General features: G+C 61.0%; 1 protein-coding gene across 1 annotated transcript; it reads right to left on the minus strand.

Moving 5' to 3' along the window:
- Nucleotides 1-1820: 1820 nt before the first annotated feature.
- Nucleotides 1821-20998, minus strand: NR5A1 (nuclear receptor subfamily 5 group A member 1). Its single transcript, XM_069770718.1, has 6 exons — nucleotides 20897-20998; nucleotides 20245-20386; nucleotides 15781-16421; nucleotides 7295-7414; nucleotides 6530-6677; nucleotides 1821-2068 (listed from the first exon to the last, which is right to left on the minus strand). The coding sequence occupies exons 1-6, from the start codon at nucleotides 20996-20998 to the stop codon at nucleotides 1821-1823; spliced, it is 1401 nt and encodes a 466-aa protein (XP_069626819.1).
- Nucleotides 20999-22073: the final 1075 nt, after the last annotated feature.

The raw sequence follows: 22073 nt of genomic DNA on the forward strand, positions 1-22073 counted from the left end.
GCTCTGCGCAGAGCTGCAGCGGATGACAGCCTCCTCGAAACGAAGAGCAAAACACCGCTGTGGACAACAAACCTGAACCAACCCCATCTGTGCTGGAGGAGCCCCAGTGGAGCCAGGGGGGGCTCGGCCATGGCCGGGGGTCTGTGCTGGGCTGCCCGGCAGCAGGGTGGGAGGAGAGGAGACCATGGCTGAGACCAAGAGCAAGCAGCAGCGAGACTCCAGTACATCCCAGCTCAGGGGGCTGCAGCCCCCCAGCGCTGCCCAGTCATGTCTATGAGCCCCTGTCCTGTGACTGGAGAGGAACCGATAACTCTTTGCTTGTGGCTTCAGCACAGCGTTTGCTGTCACCTGGGGACACAGCAGAGCACAACGGGGGGCCTGGGGGCTCGGCTCGACCCGGCCTGAAGTGCAGGACAATTCTTATTATTCTTTACCTATGCTTGGGCAGGTAAATGGAGGACGGGGCTGTAAAGCCCCCCAGCTCCCCTGAGTCCCCAGGCACGTGCTGGCGTGGAAGCAGCTCTGGGCTGTTTGCAGTCTGGACCTGCTGCTGCCCTGGCACCTGCGGTGCAGGGGCCGGACACTGCACCTCCCTCTGCCCCCATCACCAGCGGGCAGGAATGGGACAGGTCCGTCCCCGGCCCCATCCTGCCCCTTGGCTGTTCTCCAGGCGCTGCCTGGACACGGCTGATGGCTGGAGCAAGGCAGGACTTGCGCTGCCCAGGGACACGGCTGATGGCTGGAGCAAGGCAGGACTTGCGCTGCCCAGGGACACTGTCCTGGGACCACCCTGTCCTCGCGCTTCAGGAACCAGCTCGGTTCGTGGTGCCGATGCCGCCTGGGCACTGTGACCTGGAAAGCTTTCCAGCCGCGGGGATGTTGTGCTGGCACTGAGGACGCAGCAGCAGGGCCACCGGCCCAAAGTGTCCCGAGGACGATCTCCTGCTCCCAGTACCAAATCTCTTAGAGCCTCTGCAGCAAAGCTTGACATCCCAGAGACATGCTGGCCATGGACACCTGTGGGCTCTGGGCACTGCAGCTGTCAAGAGCTGCAAAGCCATGGCTGCTGTCTCCAGCACCGGCAAGCACTGAGAAAACAAATCTCAGCCGAGGGCCCAGCACTGCCCATTCCTGCCTGCCCTCGCTCAGCAGGGGCTACGGTGGGGTGCAGAGCAGGCAGCAACGCTGAGGGGAGCCAGGAGAAGGGACCCCGGCACGTGCACCCTGGGGTCCTGGCTCGGCTGCGTGGGGCCGACATCTCCAGCCCCAGCCCTGGCGTTCTGCTTGGCTCCTGCAGAAATCCTCTGCCTCTGTGCTGGTGGCTGGGGACACCCCGACCACCGCGAAACCACAACCCGGAGGGTTCACCTCACCTCTCCCCTGCCCTGTGCACGAGGGGCCCTGAGACATGGGGCAGGGTTGGGAGAGGGATGGCAGCGGTGGAGAAATGGCTGGTAGGGACAGCAGGAGGGGAGCATAAATAAGAGAAAAGCCAGGACAGGCTTTACCCTTCCTTCGTGCCACAGAGCCGGGTCGGGCAGGCGGCAGGTTGGGCACCGGCTGTGCAGAGGAGCCAGGGGGCCAGCGCTGCCGATGGGGCAGTCCAGCAGCCGAGCCCACGGCCCCGCAGCCATCAACTGTCCTTACTGTGTGTTAAAATAAACCACCTGGGACTTTTGCAATACTACAGGTTAAATAGCATCACTGAGAAAGGCGGGGTGGAGAGGCGGCACCGGCCCGCCAGCCACGGGCACACGTCCTGCCCCTGCCACGCTGCAGCTCCTGCAGGGGCTGCGCTGGGTCCGTGTTGGCGGCCGCACTCAAGTCCGCTTGGCATGCAGCATCTCGATGAGGAGGTTGTTGCAGGGCACCTCGCCGCTCAGGTGCTTGTGGTAGAGGTACTCCTCCGCCTGCATGCTCAGCGCCCGGACCTCTGCCAGCCGCAGCAGCAGCTGGCGAAACTTGTCCGTGGAGTGGGGGTAGTGGCAGACGGTGTACTCCAGCAGTGCCGCGTTGGCCTTCTCCTGAGCATCCTTAGCCAGCGTGTGGTTGTCCAGGTACTTCACATCTGCAAGGGAGGAGGACAATGGTAAAACGGTGCCAGACGCACGTGTTTGCCCCATCCGTGCCATGCTGCGCCAGGAGGGACCCACGCTCCTGTGTCAATGCCCCTTGTGCACAAAAACGCAGTGCAGGAGGGGTCCCACACCCCATCCCTGCCCGGCCATGGGGTGCCCATCCCTGCCCTGCCTCCCGGGTCTCCCCCGCTGCTGAAGACGGACACCCAAACCCCCTGGCATCAGGAGGACCGATGTCCCCCTGCCCTTGCCACCCAGGAAGCTGCAAAGCCAAAAGATGTTGCTGGCTGCACCCACACAGAGGGAGCCGTTGCCATGAGCCCCCTTTAATTCCTGAAGGTCGAAGAAGCGACTGAATTAATTCCCTGATAAACCTGGTCTTTCCAATGTGGCAACTGGGCTCACCAGCCTGGAAACCCTAATCCTCCGCGCCTCACCAGGGTCGCAGCAGCTTCCCCATAATCCTGCTGCCAGCTCTGCTGCCTGCAGGGTGGGAAGCAGCGCAGCACCAAGGTGCAGGCAGGGTCTGGCAGCCAAGAGGCCACTGCAGCCCTGATGGCAGCACTGCAGGAGCTGGGGCATGCACAGCCCCAGGGCAGAGATTGCCCCTTGGGACTATGGGTCTGGAACTGCCCTGCAACCGCAGTCATGGCAGAGGAGTGACTGCAGGGACAACCCCAGCTGGTGGGTCGGGGTTTCTCCAGGCTTTTGGGGCAGCCTGAGCTGGGGTCTGCCCTCCAAGGATGCTGCCTCAGTGCTTGGGTTGCCATGAGTGCTCCGTGAAGGAAGCACTGATTTTTAATCTGCGCAACATGTTGTTAAACCGGCCCCACATGCAGATTTCAGTGGCTTGAGGGAAACAGTGCCGTGCACTGCCCCATCAGCCGGCTACAGCTACATGCAGCAACGGTATCTCAGCGCCTGCCCACGGGAGACCTTGCTGCAAACCCCGGCACTGAGCCCATTCGGGGCAAGCGGATTTCATGGATTTACTGTATGGCACGGAGGCACCCAGCAGCACTGCGCTAGGTAGCGGCACTGCTGGCTCCACTGCCCACGTCCAGCAGCTGCAGATGCACGGCTAAATTCAGGTCTGTATCGGCAGCCCAGACACATCCCACCCGTAGGCTGGGAACAGGGAAATCTGGGCACGGGTTCTGGCCAAGGCAGCTGGGATTTGGGGGTTCGTTTCTGGTTTTCATCCCCAAAAAGCGGGGAGCCAAACATGGCTGTACCCAGAGGGCTGAGCAGCTTTTGGGAGGGCAAAGCGCAGTGATGGTGATGGAGGTGCCTGAGCAGGAGGGAGCAGACGGGACCCCCGTGCCACTGTGTGGGGGTGTCTGTGGACCCCCCTACACTACCTGGCCCTGCAGGACTCCCTCGGGGGGGGCCACGGCACCCAGCGCTGCTCCAGCCCAGCAAAGTTGGGAACCCCCGGCCTGTGCTCGGGCTCCGGGCCGGGCGCTGTGCGGCACAGGCACAAAGCGCCGCAGGTTGTGCCAAGATGCACTTTATCAGATCACCCTTCCCTTTTCACGCCTGCGGCACATTTGCTCCTATTGTGGCCGTCTCCCTTCTACCCGGGTTGTTGTTACGAAATCTCTTTATCTGCATAAGGTTATTCTGCATGTCATTAAAAAAAAGAAGTTATATTGATAAATGTCAAATCTATCCCCTGAGTTGGCTCAACAATAGCTAGTTCTACTCGATGAACTCACCTGGTTCTCTGAAAGACCCTATTCACTGTTTAATTGAATATTTGAATAATCTTTTCATTCCTGCAAGGAATAAAGAATGTTGTCCAAATAACATTGACTCACTTCATTTAGAGACACTGCAGCAGTTGCAAAGACTGTCCTGTGACAAAGCCTCCCATCACACATACAGATATGCCTGGGATTATTTCTATGCCCTCAAGTGTTCTTCCTATTCACAGCTCCTTTTGTTTGGGAGAAGCTGCTGATAAATTGCAAACGCTTAAGGGAATGTGGGCTATAAAAGCCTCTCTTCCTCCCCTCCCCAAGAGTAGCTGCTTCATGAATGTAAGTCATGAAATCGAATGATAGGTCAATCCATTAAGGCTCTATTAAGCCCTTCTGTAGAACAAAGCTAACCTGTGCCGTCCTCATAAATATTGCTATTTTGAGAAGCCCTAATTTTAATTAAATCTCTTTACCTGCTCAGGAGAGAAATCTATTTAGAACTCAAATGGCAGCTCTTGTGAGTGGGGCTTGGCTTTGACTGTGCTGTGGCAGAGTGGTAAATGTGGAAATTCTCTTGTTAAAGGCAATTACATCCTGCACATAATACACAATCCCATCCTCTACAGCTGAGCCTGCGAAGGGCAAATTACTCCAAGTGAGCTCTGCAATATGGAGAGAAAAAGTTGGATTTGGGGCAAAATGATGTATGGGAAAACACAGCTATTTGATTCCACACCCTCCCTGAAAGCCGCTGCTCAGGGAAGCAGAACCACAGCTGCGATCGGCACAGCAGCCGTGGCCGCCAGTGCTGGCCATGCTCTGGGAGGACGCTGCCCTTGCTCGATGTGCTGTGCCGTGGCAGGGGTACGTGGGGCAGCACCGGGGGTACTGGCCCTCCCGGTGCTGAACCCGCGGGGCAGAGGCCGGGGAAGGTCCCAGCTCAGGGCACAAGGCCCACCAGCTCCTTTATTTCCCAGCCCGGGCACTGTTTGTGCCATACCTTATCACTGCTTGAACAGCAAATTATCATATCTAATTTCTCTTGATTTCAAAACAGCTCTAGGGGAAAAGAAAGCTGCCGGAGGAGATGCTGCAGGTGCAAGATGGGACAGCAGCGCTGCTCCCACTCCTCGGGTGCCCGTGGCTGCCGGACTTGCCTGCTAACCGGACATATCCACAGCAAACCTGAGTCAAACCAGTGGATCCTTCAGAGCTTACTGGCCCTGACCCTGGCCCCTAGGATGAGGGAGTGGATTCCCACTGCCTACAGCATGTCAGTGCTCCTGCTTAACCCATAAACCCAGTGATGGTGCTGCTCCTGGAGCAGGCTGGGTCCTCAGCAACGGTGACATATAGCGATGCAAACTCTCCCTCAAGCACAAACTGCCAAAAACCACAGCAGTGTCCATACAGCGCAGAGTGCAGCTCATGGCCTGCTGCACTCGGCAGTGAGGCACAGGGCCACTGGCAGGACCCTCCCCGGATGGGACCAGAAGTGCAAGCACAAACCGAGGCATTGGGACAGGGACAGGGATGGGTTGGGATGGGGATGGAGACAGGGCTGCCCCAAGCTGGGCTCACTGTCCCGACTCGGCACTGGCACCCAGCCGCTGCACATACACAAGCACAAGTTTTCCTGGGGAAATGCCAGTTCCTGCCCCGTCTGGGTGCGTGCAATTAGCAGCAGCCATGGAGGTGTGGGAAGTGAAGCAGCCACGGTGGCAGAGGTGCGGGCTGGGAGCGTGGCGGCCAGCTGAGCCCCTCGCAGGTCCCACCACCATCCTCTCACAGGGAGGTGAGATCTCCCACCAGGACAAGACCGAGGGGAAGGTGTCAGCACCAGTAATGAAGGCAGCCAGGCTCCCTGGGGTCCCCGTGGTGCTCAGCACCACCCACAGCCACACCACCCCATCGAGGGCTGAGATCCCTCTGGTGAGACTTTGACGGGCATCCCTGCCTTGGGGCGATGCCTGCGGGGAAAGGAGGCTCATCCCTGGTTGTGGTGGATGGGGAGATGCTCTCCGCAGGTGTGGCAGCATGGCCAGGGTGGGATCAGGGCAGGAGCAGGGTGGGATCAGGGCAGGATCAGGGCAGGATCAGGGCAGGAGCAGGGAAGGAGCAGGGCAGGAGCAGGGCAGAGCTGCTGTGCAGCCCCAGGGACGTTGCGGGCTCTGGCAGCAGCACCCGTGCTCCTGTGTATTTTGTCTAGGTGAGGCAGGGCTGTGTGAACCCACCGCCTCGGCCCAACCGCAGGCTCCAGGGCTGAGCCTAATCAGGAGCCACGCGCAGCCCCTTCCCGCTGCGGTGGCACGGGCTCTCTGACGCAAATCCCGGGAGATAGGGCTGTCCCCGGCTGCCGCCTCTGTCAACACGCCTGTTTTGCCGCGGCCGTATCAGCCGGTTGTTTCCCTGCCCGGTCCGACGGGAGAGTGACCAAAACAGTCTCCGCTTGGCCAACGGGGTGGTAGCGGCCCCCGCGGCTGGAGGCAGAGCCTGACCCTGCAGCGGGAGACGTTTCGGAGCCCCCAGTGAGGCGTGGGAGCCGGCACATCCCAGCCCTCGCTCCTGGCTCCTCATTAAAAGCCCCTTTGCTGCCCGTCGGCGCAGCAGCCGGCACAGCTGGACCCTGAGCTGTGCGTGGTCCCTCCGGCCGCGCTCCCACCACCCCCCCGAGACCCTGCAGCAGCACGGCCACGACACTCGAGCGTGGCCGCCCCCTGTCCTGGTGCCCCCCGTGGCAGCGCTCACCGAGGCTGAAGAGGATGAGGAACTTGAGGCAGACGAACTCCTGCCGGTCCACCTGGAGCGAGTGCAAGTGCAGGACGAGCTCCTGTGCCCGCAGCACCAGTGTGTTCAGGATGGAGCCAGCCTGGGTCGCGATGGTCGACATGTCCACCTGTGGGGATGGGGATCGTGTCAGCCATGGTGGCCACAGCCCCCCCCAAACCAGCTGCAGGGGACCCTGCACAGGGCAGGAGCTGGGCACCAGCCCAGAGTACCAACTGAGAATTAGGAGTGTCAAAGCAAAGGCTGATGAGGGAAACAGGAACCCCGTTTCTCCAGCACCAGTTAAAAAAGAGGGGCCCTTTGCAGGGTGCTGGCATTGCAGGCACCCACATCTCCAAAAACCACCCCTGGGGAGGGAATGGGCCCCTTCTCACATCCCGCCTCTGCGAGTACAGGTGTGGCTGTTGATCTTTCCATGAGAAACATTTTTCTCCAGAACCAGGAGCTGGATGGCAGGATGGGGCAGGACGGGATGGCACGGGACAGGACGGGACAGGACGGGACGGGACGGGATGGGATGGGATGGGATGGGACGGGATGGGATGGGACATTCTGTGCAAGCCATCCCATAGCACAGCAAAACGAACCCGTCCACCCTGCACCGGGTAGGCAACCCTCGGCCAGAAGTAAGACAAAAGCCACCCCACACCCCCTCTCCACCCCACCACCCGGCCCCCACCGACCCCTCCGCAGCAGCCACCGCAGTCTCTGTGGGCCGGCGCTCACCTCCTGGCCGGTGACGAGCAGCACGCTATGCTCCTTGCCGTGCTGCAGCTGCCGGTAGACGTGGTCGAACACCAGCAGCTCGCTCCAGCAGTTTTGCAGCAGCTTCATCTGGTCGCCCACCTGAAACACAGCCAGAGCAGCGCCGCTGATGCCCATCGTGCCGGGGCACGGTCGGCCACGGGGGAAGCTGGGGCTGCATCTGCACAAGCTTGTTCCCAGCTGGCAGGAGGGGGCTGGGATGCCCCGGTCCCTGCACCACCCCTCCGGCCCCCCAGCTCTGCGTTCAAGGGTCAGCTTTATGTTCTAACCCTGTGGCAGTGACGGCTCAAACTCACACCATCAGCCGCTACAGCGTGTTGCCACATTAGCATTGGACCTGGGCAGGACTCACACCCATTTGTGTCTCACCCTGACCACAATAGAAAGGGGTTTTCTAGCAGACTGGCATCAGTATCAAAAAAAATCCAATTTTCACTGCTCACGTGCCCAGAAGTAGAGCAACAAGTCCAGTCATTGGTGCCATTACATGAAGCAGAGAGTGGATGAGGTCTTCTGCCACCAGGATGAGCAATGCCTTGGTACAGATACAGCATCAACATGATGCATTGGAGACATGACAAACCTCTGCCTCCCCCCAGGCCTCCAGGTGACCTGATCTACAGAGACTTGCCCAGCCCCAGGTCTGCTTTGTGCATGCATTTGCTTGGCAGGTCATCGCGGGTGGGTTGCAGGGAGCATCACCCGTCTCTCTCAGGAATCTGGCTCCTCCAGGTGGGATGGGACTTTGTCGTCCAGGACTTTGTCCCTGACCCTCATGGCCTGGCAAAAACCTCATTTTTTTAAGAACCTGAAACCCTCCTCACCCTCCAACCTGCAGAGCATTTCCCAACTTCTCACACACACATTTATACATCGAAATTGCAGTCTGACTGTGAACAAGCTCCTAGCAAGGAGATACTGCATCTGATTAATGAAACATTAATTGCAAAGCCCTGGTCTGGCTCCTGGTTCCCATGTCCACCCCTGCCAGCGTGTAACTGGGCTGGACGTTGCGCCCCACTTCGTCTTGCTACTGGTATCCCCTGCATCGCCTCCAGCCCGCCCTCCATGTTGGGTGGGAGGAGAGGATGGCCAGACTGACACCCACAGCACTGGTTAGCGTCTATAGCGAGGATTGCAACCACCAGCACCCTGCAGCCGCATTACACCTGCAGGCTCACGCCCCACGCACACCTTGTGCTGCGCTCACACAGCACCCACCTCGTGCGCGGCAGATATCCCGCGGGAGGCCAGCCCGGCAGCGAGATCCCCTTGGGCAGGCAGGGAGAGCTGGAGCTGCACCCCTGGTAAGGGGATGCTGGGCTGGAGGAGAGGAGATGGGCTGGGCGGCTGCACAGGGCCAGCTTTGAAGCAGCTCAGCGTGTTTCGGTGGCACTTGCCGGCTCTTATCAGCGTGGGTTTTCCCCACCAGGCACAACCTCCCCGAACCACACACAAATCTTTAACAAAATGACTGCTGGCCGCGTCCCCGGGCGGGAGGGAATGCGTGGCTGCTGCACAAAGGCCCTGTGTGTCCCGGCAGCCCCTCTGGATACTTTAAAATGAAAGAAGACAGTATCCATCCTTGCCTCCCTGCCCGGGATGGCAGGTTTGTCGGGGGGGGGACAGAGCAGCTGCAGCGCAGCATGGCCACGGGAGAGCTGCCGGCCATGGGGCATCGCTGCGCCCTGCACCTGCCAGGTCAGCCTCTGCCCACGCTTCAACACACGCGTGATCACATGCACGTTTGCACGTGTGCTGATGTGTACACGCAGGCACAGGTATAAGCGTCCAGAGCTACACTTTTCAAAGAAATAGCTGCGATTGCCTCTGGTAAGAAGCTCAAGCCAGGACACAACTGCAAGGACCTCCACAGGTCCTGCGGGAAAGCCGGTGGGCTGCAGGCAGCGCCAGCGATGGGCAGGACGAGCTGCCAGCGCCAACGGCTGCGTCTGGCGAAACAAAGAGGCCGGGGTCATGGTGTGACGTGGGGCACGCTGCCATCCCAGCTGAGGGAGCGGGCAGGCAGCGTGCCGCTCAGCTGCCTTCCCCGCCACCCTGCTGAGAACCACCATGGGTCCACCAGCTCCGTCCCCTCAGCACTGATCTCCGTGGGACCCCAACTCCTTTCTGCAAAGAGCTGAACCCCCGCCCTGCCCAGAGCCCCCTTCTCCTGCAAGGCTGTTGTAAGGAAAGGCCAGGGGGGTTATCAGTGATACTTCCCTGCAGAGCAAATTCAGCGCCAGCAGAAGAGCTCTGCAGTGCCATTGTACTCGCTGCCTTTAATAGAAGGAAGACAGATGCAGTATCACAGGACTGGATAATACCCTCGTTTTGCTGAAGAGGCTGCAATAAACCAGTGCTGGAAGATTGCAAAAGGAATAGAAGTCAGATGAGAAAGAGCTTTATGGTCTCAGAGCCCGGCACTCCCCGTGAGCTGCCGGGATTTGTTTCTCAAGTGCGGTGAGTGGCCAGAGCTGAATGCGCAGCAGCACGGGGAGGGAGATGTGGCGCAGAAGGCAGCTACAGCGACCAGGACTGCGGCGCCCACTCCTGCCCAACGGCACGAAACCCACCTGCAGCAAGATGCAAGGGGGCTGCCAAGGCCAGGCTCGCCACCGCATCGCCCAAACTGGAAAAGGAGCCACAGTACACAGCCCAGCAGAATAGACCATGAGGTTTCTGTTCAGCTGCTGAACAAAGAACTGGGGAAAAGCTCATTCTGCATCAAAACAAAACGGAGATTTTCAGAATTCGTGATGACCTCTGCCCCAAGGTGAATGGCTGGCTGTAACCATGGCCAGCCCTTGCAGGGAGCTGGGCTCCTGGCACAGCAGCGTGCTGCCAGCCCAGCCGCACGCCCCTGGCCAGTGCTGAGCTCCTCTGCTCTGGCTGAGTTGCAGCGTTGTTTTGGAAGCTCCTTCCTGTGCCTCATTCCTGAGCAGGACGAGCTCCAGAAAGGACAGACTGAAGGTTTTACCCTGAAAATGGTTTTAAAAAATTCAGCTTTTCCAAAAGGAAGCATTTCAACATTTTTGAAATCTTCTTTTCTTCCTTTAAAAATTACTAATCAGCTTCTCCCAAACTCTACAGGCGGGTTCAGCTCCCTCAGCAGAGCACCTCCCTGCATCCCGTCAGCAACACATTTCGCCCTTCGTGGCTGTCGCGTGGCTGTCGCATGGCTGTCGCATGGCTGTTCCCTGGCCGGCATTCTCCGGCGTGCCACAGCCTTTCCTGGCAGCATCACAGTGCACTGGAGCCACATGGCTGTGGCATGGGGGGGGGGTGCAGCTGGGGCATGACAGGGTGGTCTGGGGGCTCTGAGGGCTGGGCAGGGCTTGGGGACATCTCCAGAGACCCCAGCCCTGCCTGCACCCCAGCACCGAGCTGGGGGTCCCTGTGCCCCGGTCTGGGGCGGCAGCAGGCATCCCCCCACGGCCCCGCTCTGGCAGCACGGCTCCGGGATGGAGATCACCTCCCCTGTGCCCAGCGCCAGCCCTTGGCCTCCCAGGAGGAGAGGGCTGCTAATGGACGGCCACTCAGAGTCAATCAATCCTCCCAACGAGGCTGCACGCATGCACTCTCGCCTTTAAAAGTTAAGCAAAGGATCTTCCTCTTTTAATGTCAAGGCTTTTCAACGGAGTGCTTTATCAAGGACCTGATGCAAGCTGTCTTTAAGAGGCGATTTTTTTTTTTTTTTAAAGCAGGCATTTAACCCATTCACAAAACACGGCAGCGAAACGCTCCCCGCACAGGGAGAGCACTCCCCTGCCACTGAAAGTGCCTTGATGCTGAAGGCCTGTGACCCACAGAAAAATGCATTTCCCTGCAGCAAATGGGCTGGGACCAAGGGCAGGAGGGGGCCAGGGTGTGCAGAGGCACGGATGGTGCTGCCCGGCTCCAGGACCTGCATGTGGATGTAGTTTTAAAACTCCTGCAACCCTCCCTGTGGGTTCATAGGCATGAGGAAGACCCTGGAACTGTTGGGGCTCCCCAAAAAGGGCTCAAGCCACCCCAGTGCCTCAGCATCCCAAAGCCAAACCCCCGCAGGGACAGCAGAGCCCTGCTTGCGCTTGCTGCTCCCTGCACGGCTGGTCCAGGGCATGCCCCACCTCAGGTACCGCCATCTGCCCTCGAACATCTCTGCGGCGTTACGAAGCAGAGTGACCCACCAGCAATCCCGCTTTGCTCAGAAGCCCTGAGTGGGTCCCAAGACATCGATCCCCAGCCTCTCCCCACCAGCTTCAGCACGCCACAGGCACGAGGAGCGCTCAGATGCCCCTGACCTGCCTTCACCCCAGGGATGTTGTCCAGGCCTCCTCCCAGATCACTGGTGCAGGATTTGCCCCAGCAGCTCCCACACAAGTGCACGGCACACACCAGTGCCCTGAGCTGCAGGCCGGGCAATTACTGGGTGCGAGCAGGACATGTCACCTTGGCTACCGAGAAGTGCGAAAGTGGATTACCATCCGCCAGACACCTGCAATCGAAACCCCACACAAGTCTAAGGTGTTAATGGTCAATGCAGGTCCCCATCCCCCTGCCCAGATACCACCGCGATGGGCATCTTAAAGCAAAAAACCACCAAGACCAGTGCGGCAGGGCCAGGATCTCTTCTCCCTGCTGGCAGAGAACCGTGTCTCAGGCTACTGCTTTTTGCTGGGGCTCGCAGGCAGCCAGCTGCAAAGCTGCGTGGGCATCGTGGCTCTGCATGTGCATGCCGGGAGTGGGGGCACGGCTGTGCCAGCCGGAATGCCAGCAGGCAGGGAAAGCCATCACATTTCCCCTAGTGCATAGGATGCTAAACATTGCTGCAGCATCCATGAGCAGAAGGAGATTTTAAATCTGCCAAAAACGCTCTGGCCGTTGGCCAGGAGATGGGGTCAAGATGACCCATGCGTGCTAAAGGCAGAGAAGCAACTGACTACAAATAGGCTTCGTCGCGGCTCCGAGATCTCTTAACGAGAAGCGAGGGACAGCAGCCCAGCAGACAGACCCAGCGACCCGCAGGAACCCCTTGGTCCATGGGAACGGTTCTGCCCTCAGTGTCCCTTCCCCCTGACACTGGTGCTTGCCCGTGGATGGGAGGGTGGTTTGCCCCTGCCCCACGGCGAGGAGGGGCCAAGGAGGCGATCGGCATCAGCCCACCTCCCCGTGGCCGTGCCATGCCCCTCCACCGGCAGCAAGGACCCGCCGCACACCCAGGCTAGCCCAGCCTTCGGGCTGAAACCGTGGCAATTTGTTTAACATTCCTGGCTGCTCATCCCAATCTAAAGGTCACTGCACCCCTGTGTGCACAATATTTATATGTACGTATGGCAGTAACACCTATATAAACCAGGCTGTGCAAGATACGTGGCTATAAACCAAACCGAAACCAGACACAATGTGAGTGTGCAAGCATGCGTGTGTATGCACATCTCTCTGTCTGTCCCTCTCCATATATATATAAAAAAATTACATCTGAAAGGACAAAGTTGCCTGAGACTCACGACCCAACAAAATATATTTCACCCCCGGCCCATATTTTTCTTCCTGAAGAGATGCTGCAAATCTTCCCTCAGTCCTGACACATCTCATCTAGACTCAGTTAAAGTTCGTATTTATGGGCGTCAGCGCTGACCTCTTCCACCTCCGCCCGCGCGGCCTCGCGCCGCGGCTGCCTGGCCGGCCCTCGATAAACAAGCAGGCCCCCAAATCCCCCTCTGCCGTGCGGCATTATTAGTCTTGCCTCCGAAGGCCAGCGCAGTCCGTAATTCTCTGCCTGGTGACACGAGATGAACGCCGCGACATCAGTCTCCCCGGCGGATTGGCATGGGGACCCTCGTTTGTCAGTGGCAGACTGACAGAATTACTGGCCCTTAAATGAAACGATATATCTGGGAAGTTAAATCTGTTTTCAATCTGACTGCCCCGCGCCTGTGGGCGGACGTGGCGTGTGAGCCGATGTCAAGAGGCCATTAGCCCATCTCCCCCCTCCTTCCCCGGGCGCAGCGGCAGAGCCGGGGGGGGCTCTTCCCAATGCCCCCCACCCCGGCCACCCCACTGGGAGGAGATGGCAAAGCACCCAATCTGCCACTGCCCCTCACCAGGCTGCTAGTGTGGGAATGGGAACAAGACCTGCCACCTCCAAGGGGATCTGCTCCCGCTCTCCCTGGGCAGGGAGCAAAGGCTCGTCCTGGCCAGGCATGAGCCAGCAGGTCCCCACGGCCCCGAGGTTTTGCTCTCTCCTTTCCAGGCTCCCTGCGAGGCCCACGGGTGAACCCAGCTGTCTGCAAAACAGCCCTGCAGCAGGAGCACGTGGGTGCTGGGAGTGTTCAGGCAGGGGATGCCATGCACGGGGTCATCTGCCCGCACCCCCTCCTCACCCGCCTTCACCCCCCCCCGCTTGGCATCAGCCCAGCGTGATGCCCCGGAGTGATGTCCCAGCCCGATGCCCTTCCAGCCTGGATCCCCGCACCAGCCTCAGCCAACAGCCCCTCCCCGGCTGGGGATGGACACCATTGCCTTCACACAGATGTTCCCAGCGGATGGAGAGGGCTGCTGCCATCTCCTGCTCCGAGGAGCCCTGAGCACCCAGCAGGGACTGCCTGCATGACAGCCATCGATCTCCGAGATCACAATTTTACTCCGTGCTAGCAGGCTTTAGGGTAAAGCCATAAACTCTGCACTAGCAGGAGTTCATTTACCGCCCCAGCAGCTGTTTGCTTTTATGTGCCAGGCAGGAGCAGGCATGGGGTTTCAGGAGATGCAGACCTACTCCTGCTTCCCAAAAGCTTCTCCCCACGTGCCCAAGGGAAAGCCACCACCCTTGCGCCAGGGAGGACGCGCCGTGCCAGGTGGGTGGTGGGCAGCCCCAGCACCATCCCCAGGGGGAACATGCACAGAGGGGCCCGGGCACCACAGCCCCGTGCTGGGGGCTTGGACCTGCCGGGTTCTGCTGTGTTCTGCCGAGCCAGCACACGGGAGGGAGACAAGGCCAGCAACAACCGCGCTTTCTCACGCTCCCTCTGGAGTCAGGGTGGGACACGGTGTCGTGCAGTCCCTGGCCCTGCGAGATGCTGGGAATCTGCCCCACGCTCACCACGTGGATGAAAGCAAAAGGCATGAGCCCCCGGGGTGGCAGTGATGGACAGGGATGCCCAGCCAAGCTCCCATCCCTGGGCACTGCACCCCGTGTCCCGGGCATGGCAGGATGCCGGTGGCCCTGCCAGGTGAGGCCTCTGGTGCTCCTGTCACCCCCCCAGCCCCACAGGAGGAGGAGTGCCCGCTGACGTGTATTCACACGGAAACAGCCTATTTTGTTGGCACAATCAGGCTGACAATGGACTTACAAGGCTACGTGGCACCAGGAGCTGAATTTACACTGTTTACAATATCTCCTGCAAAACAACAACCACCCTGTTCCCAAAATCCAGGCTGGACACTGATATGATTGAAATGAGCCCGACCCACTCCTACAATGCTGTTTCCTGACACTGTTCCGGCAGCCGGGGGCTATTTTGAGCTGTGAGGCTCTGCAACGCTTGGCCCCATGGCACCCCGTGGGATGGGCATGGGGAAGAGCCTGGCCCTGTCCTGGGGCACAGTCCCCACAGCACCACGGGAGGAAGGTGATTTTGGCCAGAGCCGGTAGCACAGCCTCATGCTGGAAGCACAGGAAGGCACCCAGGTGTCTCAGCTGCCCCAGTACATGGCTCTCTGGGTTTTGGCCACATCATTGCAAAATTTTGTCTCCCATTTTTGCACCAGTTTGTGATCCTAGTTCAGCCCAGGACATGAATGGAAAATGCCTGAAAGCTTGGCAAGGTTTGCAGGATGGCAGAGGCTGTCCCTCCTCTGCTAATCCACCCCTTGGCCCCAGCAAGTATTTGGGGGGATTTGCTAGAGGGGATGGCCCAGCAGGACGGGGGTCAGTTCCATGTCCCCCAGCCGGGCACGCTCACAGGCTGCCAGCAGCAGAAGCAGCTCTGGAGGAGGCTTCATGGTGTCCCCTGCCCCGGCCAGCCCTGCCCTGGCTCCCTGGTGCTAATAGGCACCCACCCGACAGCATCGATTTTCCTCCTAAAGACGGAGAGAATTGTCTCAACTATAATTCCTCAATGTTACATTTTTCAATTATATCTTGAGCTTGACACCACAGTCACTCTGCCAGCGATTGCTCCCACACCTGCCCCCACCGTGATGAATCTGAAATCATTAGCTCTGCGGCGACAGCGGGAATCGCTCTGGTGCGGGGAGCCAGGAGCAGGACAGGGATGCACCAGCAGATCTGCAGCACTGGTGGCCCCGGGCTCATGCCCACGGGCATTGCCCAGTCCTCATGGCATTTCAGCCCCAATCCTGCCCATGGCAGCATCCCATCCTCACAGCATTTCAGCCCCAATCCTACCTGCCTCCCATCTCCCGCCCAGTGCAGCGTCCCTCCCCACTGCCCAGGTTCCTACCTCCAGCTCCTTGAAGAAAATGCAGCTCCGTGCCCACTCCACGATGGAGAAGAGGGTCTGGTCGGCCATCTTGCACATGAGGCCGAAGGTGCTGAGCTTCTCGTGCCGGCCTTTGCCTTGCTCTTGCTGCAGGCAGGCCAGTATCCGTGCCTTCACCTGGGCCTCGTCGGGCTCCAGCTGCAGCAGCTTCAGGATGACCTCGGGGATGTCGGGGGGGGAGCTGCTGGGGTAGGTCTCTGGGTACACGTAGGCGGGCATGGACTCGTGCGCGTTTGTGTAGTGGTCCGGGTACTCGGACTTGATGGTGCGGTTGGGGAAGGAGGGGTAGTGGTAGCTGGCGAGCGGCATGTGGCTGGGCACAGTCATTCCCAGGGAGGGCGTCCCGTAGGGGCTGCGCTCGTAGTCGACGGGCGTCAGGGCGGCAGGATTGGGCGGCAAGGTCTTGGACATGGCGTGGATGCTGTGGATGGTGGAGGACAGGCTGTAGTCGTTCTGCACCGGGGACATGATCTGAGGCACGGTCTCCAGCTTGAAGCCGTTGGCACGGATCAGAGCTTTCTTCTGCTGCTTTAAGGCACGGTCCCGCTTGTACATGGGTCCAAACTTGTTCCTCCCGCCGCGCATCCTGTCTGCACGCACAGCTGGGGGGCAGAGAGAGGGCAGAGGCTGCAGTGAACCTTCACAGAGGGAGACCAGTGCTTCCATGTGGCATGGAGAAAGCGATGGGGGGGGGGAGGATTTGGTAGCCAAACGGGGCTGGGGGGCACTGGGGAGACCTTCCCAGAAAGCCGCCAGCAGGCTGTGCTGCTCCCAGCCCAGCCGTGCACACCATGGACATGACATGGCAGGTTTGGGTGCCTGGCCCGGGCTCTTGCTTTGCTGGTGTCACCCTCAGAGCCTCTGGGAATTGCAGGAAAGGAAGAAACATTTGGCTTTAACTACAAAATGGGCTGGGGGATAAAGCAGCTTGCATCTCTCGCAGGTGAGGGGACAGCCCATGAAAACCAGACAGATGAGAGGGCTCAACACCCACTTTCATTCTTACGACCCCTGGCTCTGGAGCAGCCCTGGGATTTCCTTGTTTCTGCAGAGCCTGGGACCCCACAGCCCCCTTGGGACCCTGGTTCGCCTGCATCCAGGCTGCACATGCTTCTTTTCTGCAAAGCTCTGTCCCTTTCACAGGCGGCACAGCTGGCAGGTCCCGCCAGGCGCGCTGCACACCACAGCAGGGCTGTGCTGGCTTTTGGGCAGGAGGCTGCCCATCCCTGCTGGGCATCAGCTATGGCCAAGGGGCTCTGTCGCAGCATCCCACTGGTGGAGTCACTCTGATGGCCCCATCGCAATCTCCCAGCTGTAGCAAAGCAGATGTTCCCTCTGAACCCCAAAAGAAACCCAAGAATGTGTCAGTGCGTGAGGGAGCAGGTGCTTCTCTGCAGCAGGAGCTCATCCCTCCGCACCGCCCCGCTGCACTCCCGGGGACTGCTGCCCCGGCCCACCCTTGGAAGAGCCTCAGCTCGCTGGGAGCTGGGAGCTGGACGGCGGTGCAGAGGGATGGAGGAGAGCGCGCCAGCGAGCACAGCCCACAGACTTAGCATCAAAGGGAAAAAACCCTCCGCTAGTTTCCGTCCCTGCTGACAGCAGGCAGGCCTTGCTTTTGTGTCTCAGCTGTTGTTACCTCTGCCTCTCTTTCGCCTATTTATCCTGGGACCGCTGGAAGCACGGCCAGCCCCCTCGGAGAGCCAGGGCACCTCCCAAACTCTCCTCAGGCAGGCTGGAAATGGGGAGCGTTGCCGGGAGCAGCAGCATTTCCAGGGCGAGCAGGAATGTGCTCCCAGGGGAGCTGCCCTGTGCTTCCTCCCTCATTCTTTATTCATGAAAACAGCATCTCGCTGGGAGCAGGGCAGCCAGAGGCATCCTCTGAGGTGGGGTGTGCTGTGGCCCCCCCACTCCTGAAAACCTGCCCACACGCCTCTGGGCAACAGACAGCTGCCCCGGGGCCATTCCCAACTTCAGGGCTACAAGGGAGATGGCCGCAGTCAGAATGAGTGTGTACCCCTGCCGGGATCCCCCTGGGCAGACCCCGTCACGCAGCCCGAGGTGGCACAGGCAGGACTGGTGTCCCCAGCCACACACCCCAGCAATGCCAGAGCGCACCAAAAGCCCAAATCTCCCACCCACTCGACGTAATGTGTTTCCACCACTGCTCAAGGCTGGGTCCAGCGATGCCCAGGATCACATCCCAAGTGGACCACCGTGACTCTGGGCAAGGGTGCACAGGCAGGGACCCCACGGTGCTGCCGGCACCCCCACACACAGCCAGAGGTGCTCACGGCCTGGTCTCTCAAACCCCCCACAGGCAAGTGCTAGTACACCCCCCTTCCCTCTCACAGCAAGGACACAAAGGGAGAAGAGGCCTTTTAATTCCCTCCTGCTCCGCTTTTCCTGCCGTTTGTGCCTCACTTGGGATTGGGAACAACTTGCCATTCACGGCATCCCAGCTGGCTGCCGGGAAGCGACTGATGCGCCCCGACCTCCGGGGCAAGGGGGCCCGAGCGGAGCCACCCAGGAAGTGCCTGCACCCCCAGCACCCCCCGAAACCCGGGGTGCAACCAGCCGGCACAGCGGCAGGAGCAGGCCCCCAGCGCACCCCCTTCCCGCTCCCTCTGCCTCGCCTGCCCTCGTCTCCACGCAGAGCCCCAGCTGGTGCAAGCTGCAGGCTGAGCTCTGCCTCCCCTCGCCCACCTCATCCTGCCCGGGGCAGGGACGTGGGGGTGCCCGGGGTGCCCAGGGTTGCGGGCAGGCTTGGGCTAGGGCTGTGCTGCTCTCCCCAGCCAGGCTTTGCTGCAGCATCCCTTCAAGCATTTCAAGGGGGGCCTGAGTCAATGCTCTGTCCCCCAAATTAATCGTCTCGGGCTTACTTTTGTCCTGTGGAGCTGGAGGATCACCTTCAAAGTGTCACCTCAGATTCCCTGACCAAAAATACTAGGAACTGAGGCTCCTTTTTTTACCACAAAAGAGGTGGTCCCATGGGAATATCACCCTGCACTGGGGGATCCCCCCCAGCTGCCTGGCTGCAGGGCTTTGCTAAGGAGCTAACAGCAAGAAAATAAACAAAAAAAGGCTGTTTAGGAGGAGCAGCCTTCCGATACCCCGGCTGCTGCCCTCCCTGGCCACGGGACCAAAGGAGCTCCACGGCGAGCAAGACAAAAACTGCTGAAAAGGGGCAAACTGAGACCGCGCCTGTTCCCCCTGGCTACCCCAAGCGCTGCCCCTGCCTGCCTGCCCCCAGAGGCCCCAGCCCCTGCCCAGCACCCAAATTGTCCTCCAGCACCCGTCAAAACTGCCAGAGCATGCACAGATTGATTTAAGGCACCAGTAACTCCAGCCCGGGGAGGAGAGTGAAACTGGGATCTGTTTGGAGACAGGGCTGGAAGCCGGCCCACGCTGGGAGTTTGCAGGGGCTGATTTTGCAGCTCGATGTTGTGTCTTACTCCTGCGCCTCTGCTCGCAGGCTCTCATCCTGCTCCTGGAAGCGAGCGGCTGCTGTGCAAGTACACGCAGTACTTTCTGATTAACCCGCACTCTGCCCTGAGCTCCTGGGCAGGCGAAGCCCTGCGCAGCGAGCCTGGCTGGGTGAGGGGTCTCAGCCCGGCCAGTGCATCTGGCTGCTTTCATCCACTGCAAAATGTAAACGATTTCAGGGCAGAAGAGGTGTGGGGGTGGCTGACTCTGGTAGGGGGGGCTCCTTTCTGTGTCTGCTTTTGCTTTGCAGTCGCCTGCCAGCGATCTGTCCCCCCGACTGTATTTTCTTGGCCCATGCTAAGCGTTGCAGAAACCACAACACACGACTTGGGGATGTTGGGGCCCGACTCTGATATCTCAATTGGGATCGACTTCTCTGAGACGAGTGAGGTGGTGGCCAGGGGGGCTGTAATTGCACTGCCCGAGAGTCAGACGAGAAATCTGTTATAGTAAATGTCACCAAGAGGAAAAAATGTAATTCGTGGTGGGTCTGCAGCAGTTTTATTGCGAGCCCCAACATTTTTAACGTTTTCCTTAAGTCTCGGCTTCTGGAATTATGTGCTTAAGGAAAACAATAATTTCTACGCTATTTCCCAACCCCTCTGCCAGCAAAGAAAATCCTGGAAAGTTGAAGCCGCAGCAGCCAAAACCCCCGGGGAAACAAAACAAAAACAAAAAAAGGAAAAGCAGGAGGCGACGCGAAAAAACGAATTTTTTTTTAACTTGGGAGGGAAAAACGGAATCGAAGCGGCCGCGGGAATTACCGGCCCGGGGAGGCGGCGGGGACGGGCGGGCGGCGGCGGGGACAGCGCGACCGCCGCCCGGGGAACCGCGCAGCCCCGCGCAGCCCCGCGGCCGCCCCCTCCGCCGCCCCCCGGCCCCGTCCGCAGCCGCGGAAGCCCGGCCGTGCCCGCGGGGAGCCGGCCGGCGGCTTAGCCCTACCTTCCAGGCGCATCCCCACGGAGAGGCACTTCTGGAAGCGGCAGTAGGGGCAGCGCTTGCGCTGGGTCTTGTCGATCTTGCAGTTCTGGCTCTCGGTGCAGGTGTAGTGCTTGTTGTTCTGCACCGTCCGCTTGAAGAAACCCTGCGGCGGCGGGCGGCGGCGATGCGGCGGGCACCGGCACCGGCATCCCGGCATCCCGGCATCCCGCCATCCCGCCATCCCGCCATCCCGGCACCCCGGCATCCCGCCATCGGCAGCCCGGCTCCCCGGCAGCCCGGCACCAGCATCCCGGCCCCTCGTCCCGCTTCCGACGGAGGCTCCCGCCGCGACACCCCCCGCCAGCCCCCGCCGCCCCCCCCGGCCGCCCCGCCGCTGTCGGGGCTCCCGTCGCGGCCGCGCTCCCGTCCCGCCGCCGAGAGCGAATCCGCCGCGAACGAAAACGGGCGAGGAGAGGCCCGCGGCCGGCCCCGCTGCCCCGGCCCCCGCGGAGCCCCCTCCCCGCTCTCCGCTCAGCCCCGGCCCCCTCTCCCCCGCGCCGCGGTCCCCGCACAGCCCCGGGCGCCTTTCCCCGGTCCCCGCAGAGGCGCCGGTCCCCGCACAGCCCCGGCCCCGTTCCCCCCGGACCCCCCGCCCGCCCCGGCCGGCTCCTACCTTGCAGCTCTCGCAGGTGAGCAGCCCGTAGTGGTACCCGGAGACCTTGTCCCCGCAGACCGGACAGAGCTCGTCCAGGTCCTCATCATAGGAATAGTCCATCCCCTCCAGCGGCCCTGCTGCGGGACAAGCCGGCGGGTCAGCGGGACGGGACGGGACGGGACAGGGGGGACGGGGACGAGGACGGTGGTCCCCAGCCCCTGCGCTGGGTGCGGAGCGGGAGCGCGGCGCGGCGGAGCCGGAGCGGAGCGGCAGGTGCCGGAGCCGGAGCCCTTTATAGCGCCTGGAAGAGCATCTCCATGTTGGTGCGGGCGAGCGGCCAGCCCCCCGGGGGCTGGGGAACCTCCTCTGGGGAGAGCGGGCGGCTCACGGCGCCGGGGACGGGCTGGGGGCGGAGGGACCTGCCAGCCCGGGGACGAGGGGACACGGGGAAGGGGCCGCGCCCTGCCCCACGGCCGGTCCCCGGCCCGGCAGGCCCCGGCGGGCGGCGGGCAGCGGGCAGCGGGCACGGCACCCCAGGGCGGCAGCAGCCCCGGGCCAAGAGCCGGGAGGGGGGGGGGGGCGGGCAGAGGGAGTTGGGGGGCTCGGGGCAGGAGCAGCCCCCGAGGGCAGCGCTGAGGGCGGCAGCTCCCGCCGCTGCTCCCGGGGCTGGGGGGAAGATGCTCGGCCAGGCCTCGGTAGCGCTGGGCTCCGGCCCCGGGGACCCCAGGGCAGGGGGCATCTCTCTGCAAGAAGGGGCACGAGGCCCTTCCCGCTCTCACGGGGCTGGTGGAGCTGCCCCACGCCGTCGGTGGGGAATAACGAGCCCCAAACCTCCCCGGGCATCCGGCCTGCAAAGCAGCAGGGCCAGTGTGGGAACTGGGTGTCCAGGGGGCTGGAGCACAATTAAACGTGTCTGAGCAAGAGGAACACCCCGCAGCCGGCCCTGCTCAGTGCACAGCCCCTGGACGCCCGGGTGCTGCCAGAACCACCCCTGTTACCCTGCACCAGGCAGTCCTGCCAGCCACCCGGCTGCGGGGAGGTGCTCACAGAGCCCCAGGAAAGCTGCGTGAGGAGCACTGGGGTGTGCAGCAGCTCCCGACACCTCCTCTGGGGCCACTACTAATGAGGTGACAGTTTGGACCTAGCGCCAGCCACCCTGCACGGAGCGGCTACGGCCAACAGTATCCTGGTCTGT

This window comes from Haliaeetus albicilla, chromosome 26 (genome assembly GCF_947461875.1).
Source record: "Haliaeetus albicilla chromosome 26, bHalAlb1.1, whole genome shotgun sequence".
In the NCBI taxonomy this organism is placed as follows: domain Eukaryota; kingdom Metazoa; phylum Chordata; class Aves; order Accipitriformes; family Accipitridae; genus Haliaeetus; species Haliaeetus albicilla.

Excerpts from the sequence above, each read along its gene's own strand:
- NR5A1 (XM_069770718.1), bottom strand. The coding sequence starts at position 20,998 with ATGGACTATTCCTATGATGAGGACCTGGACGAGCTCTGTCCGGTCTGC. Across the intron at positions 16,422-20,244 it reads CGTGGGGATGCGCCTGGAAG|CTGTGCGTGCAGACAGGATG; the intron begins GTAGGGCTAAGC and ends TCTGCCCCCCAG. Across the intron at positions 7,415-15,780 it reads TTTTCTTCAAGGAGCTGGAG|GTGGGCGACCAGATGAAGCT; the intron begins GTAGGAACCTGG and ends GCTGTGTTTCAG.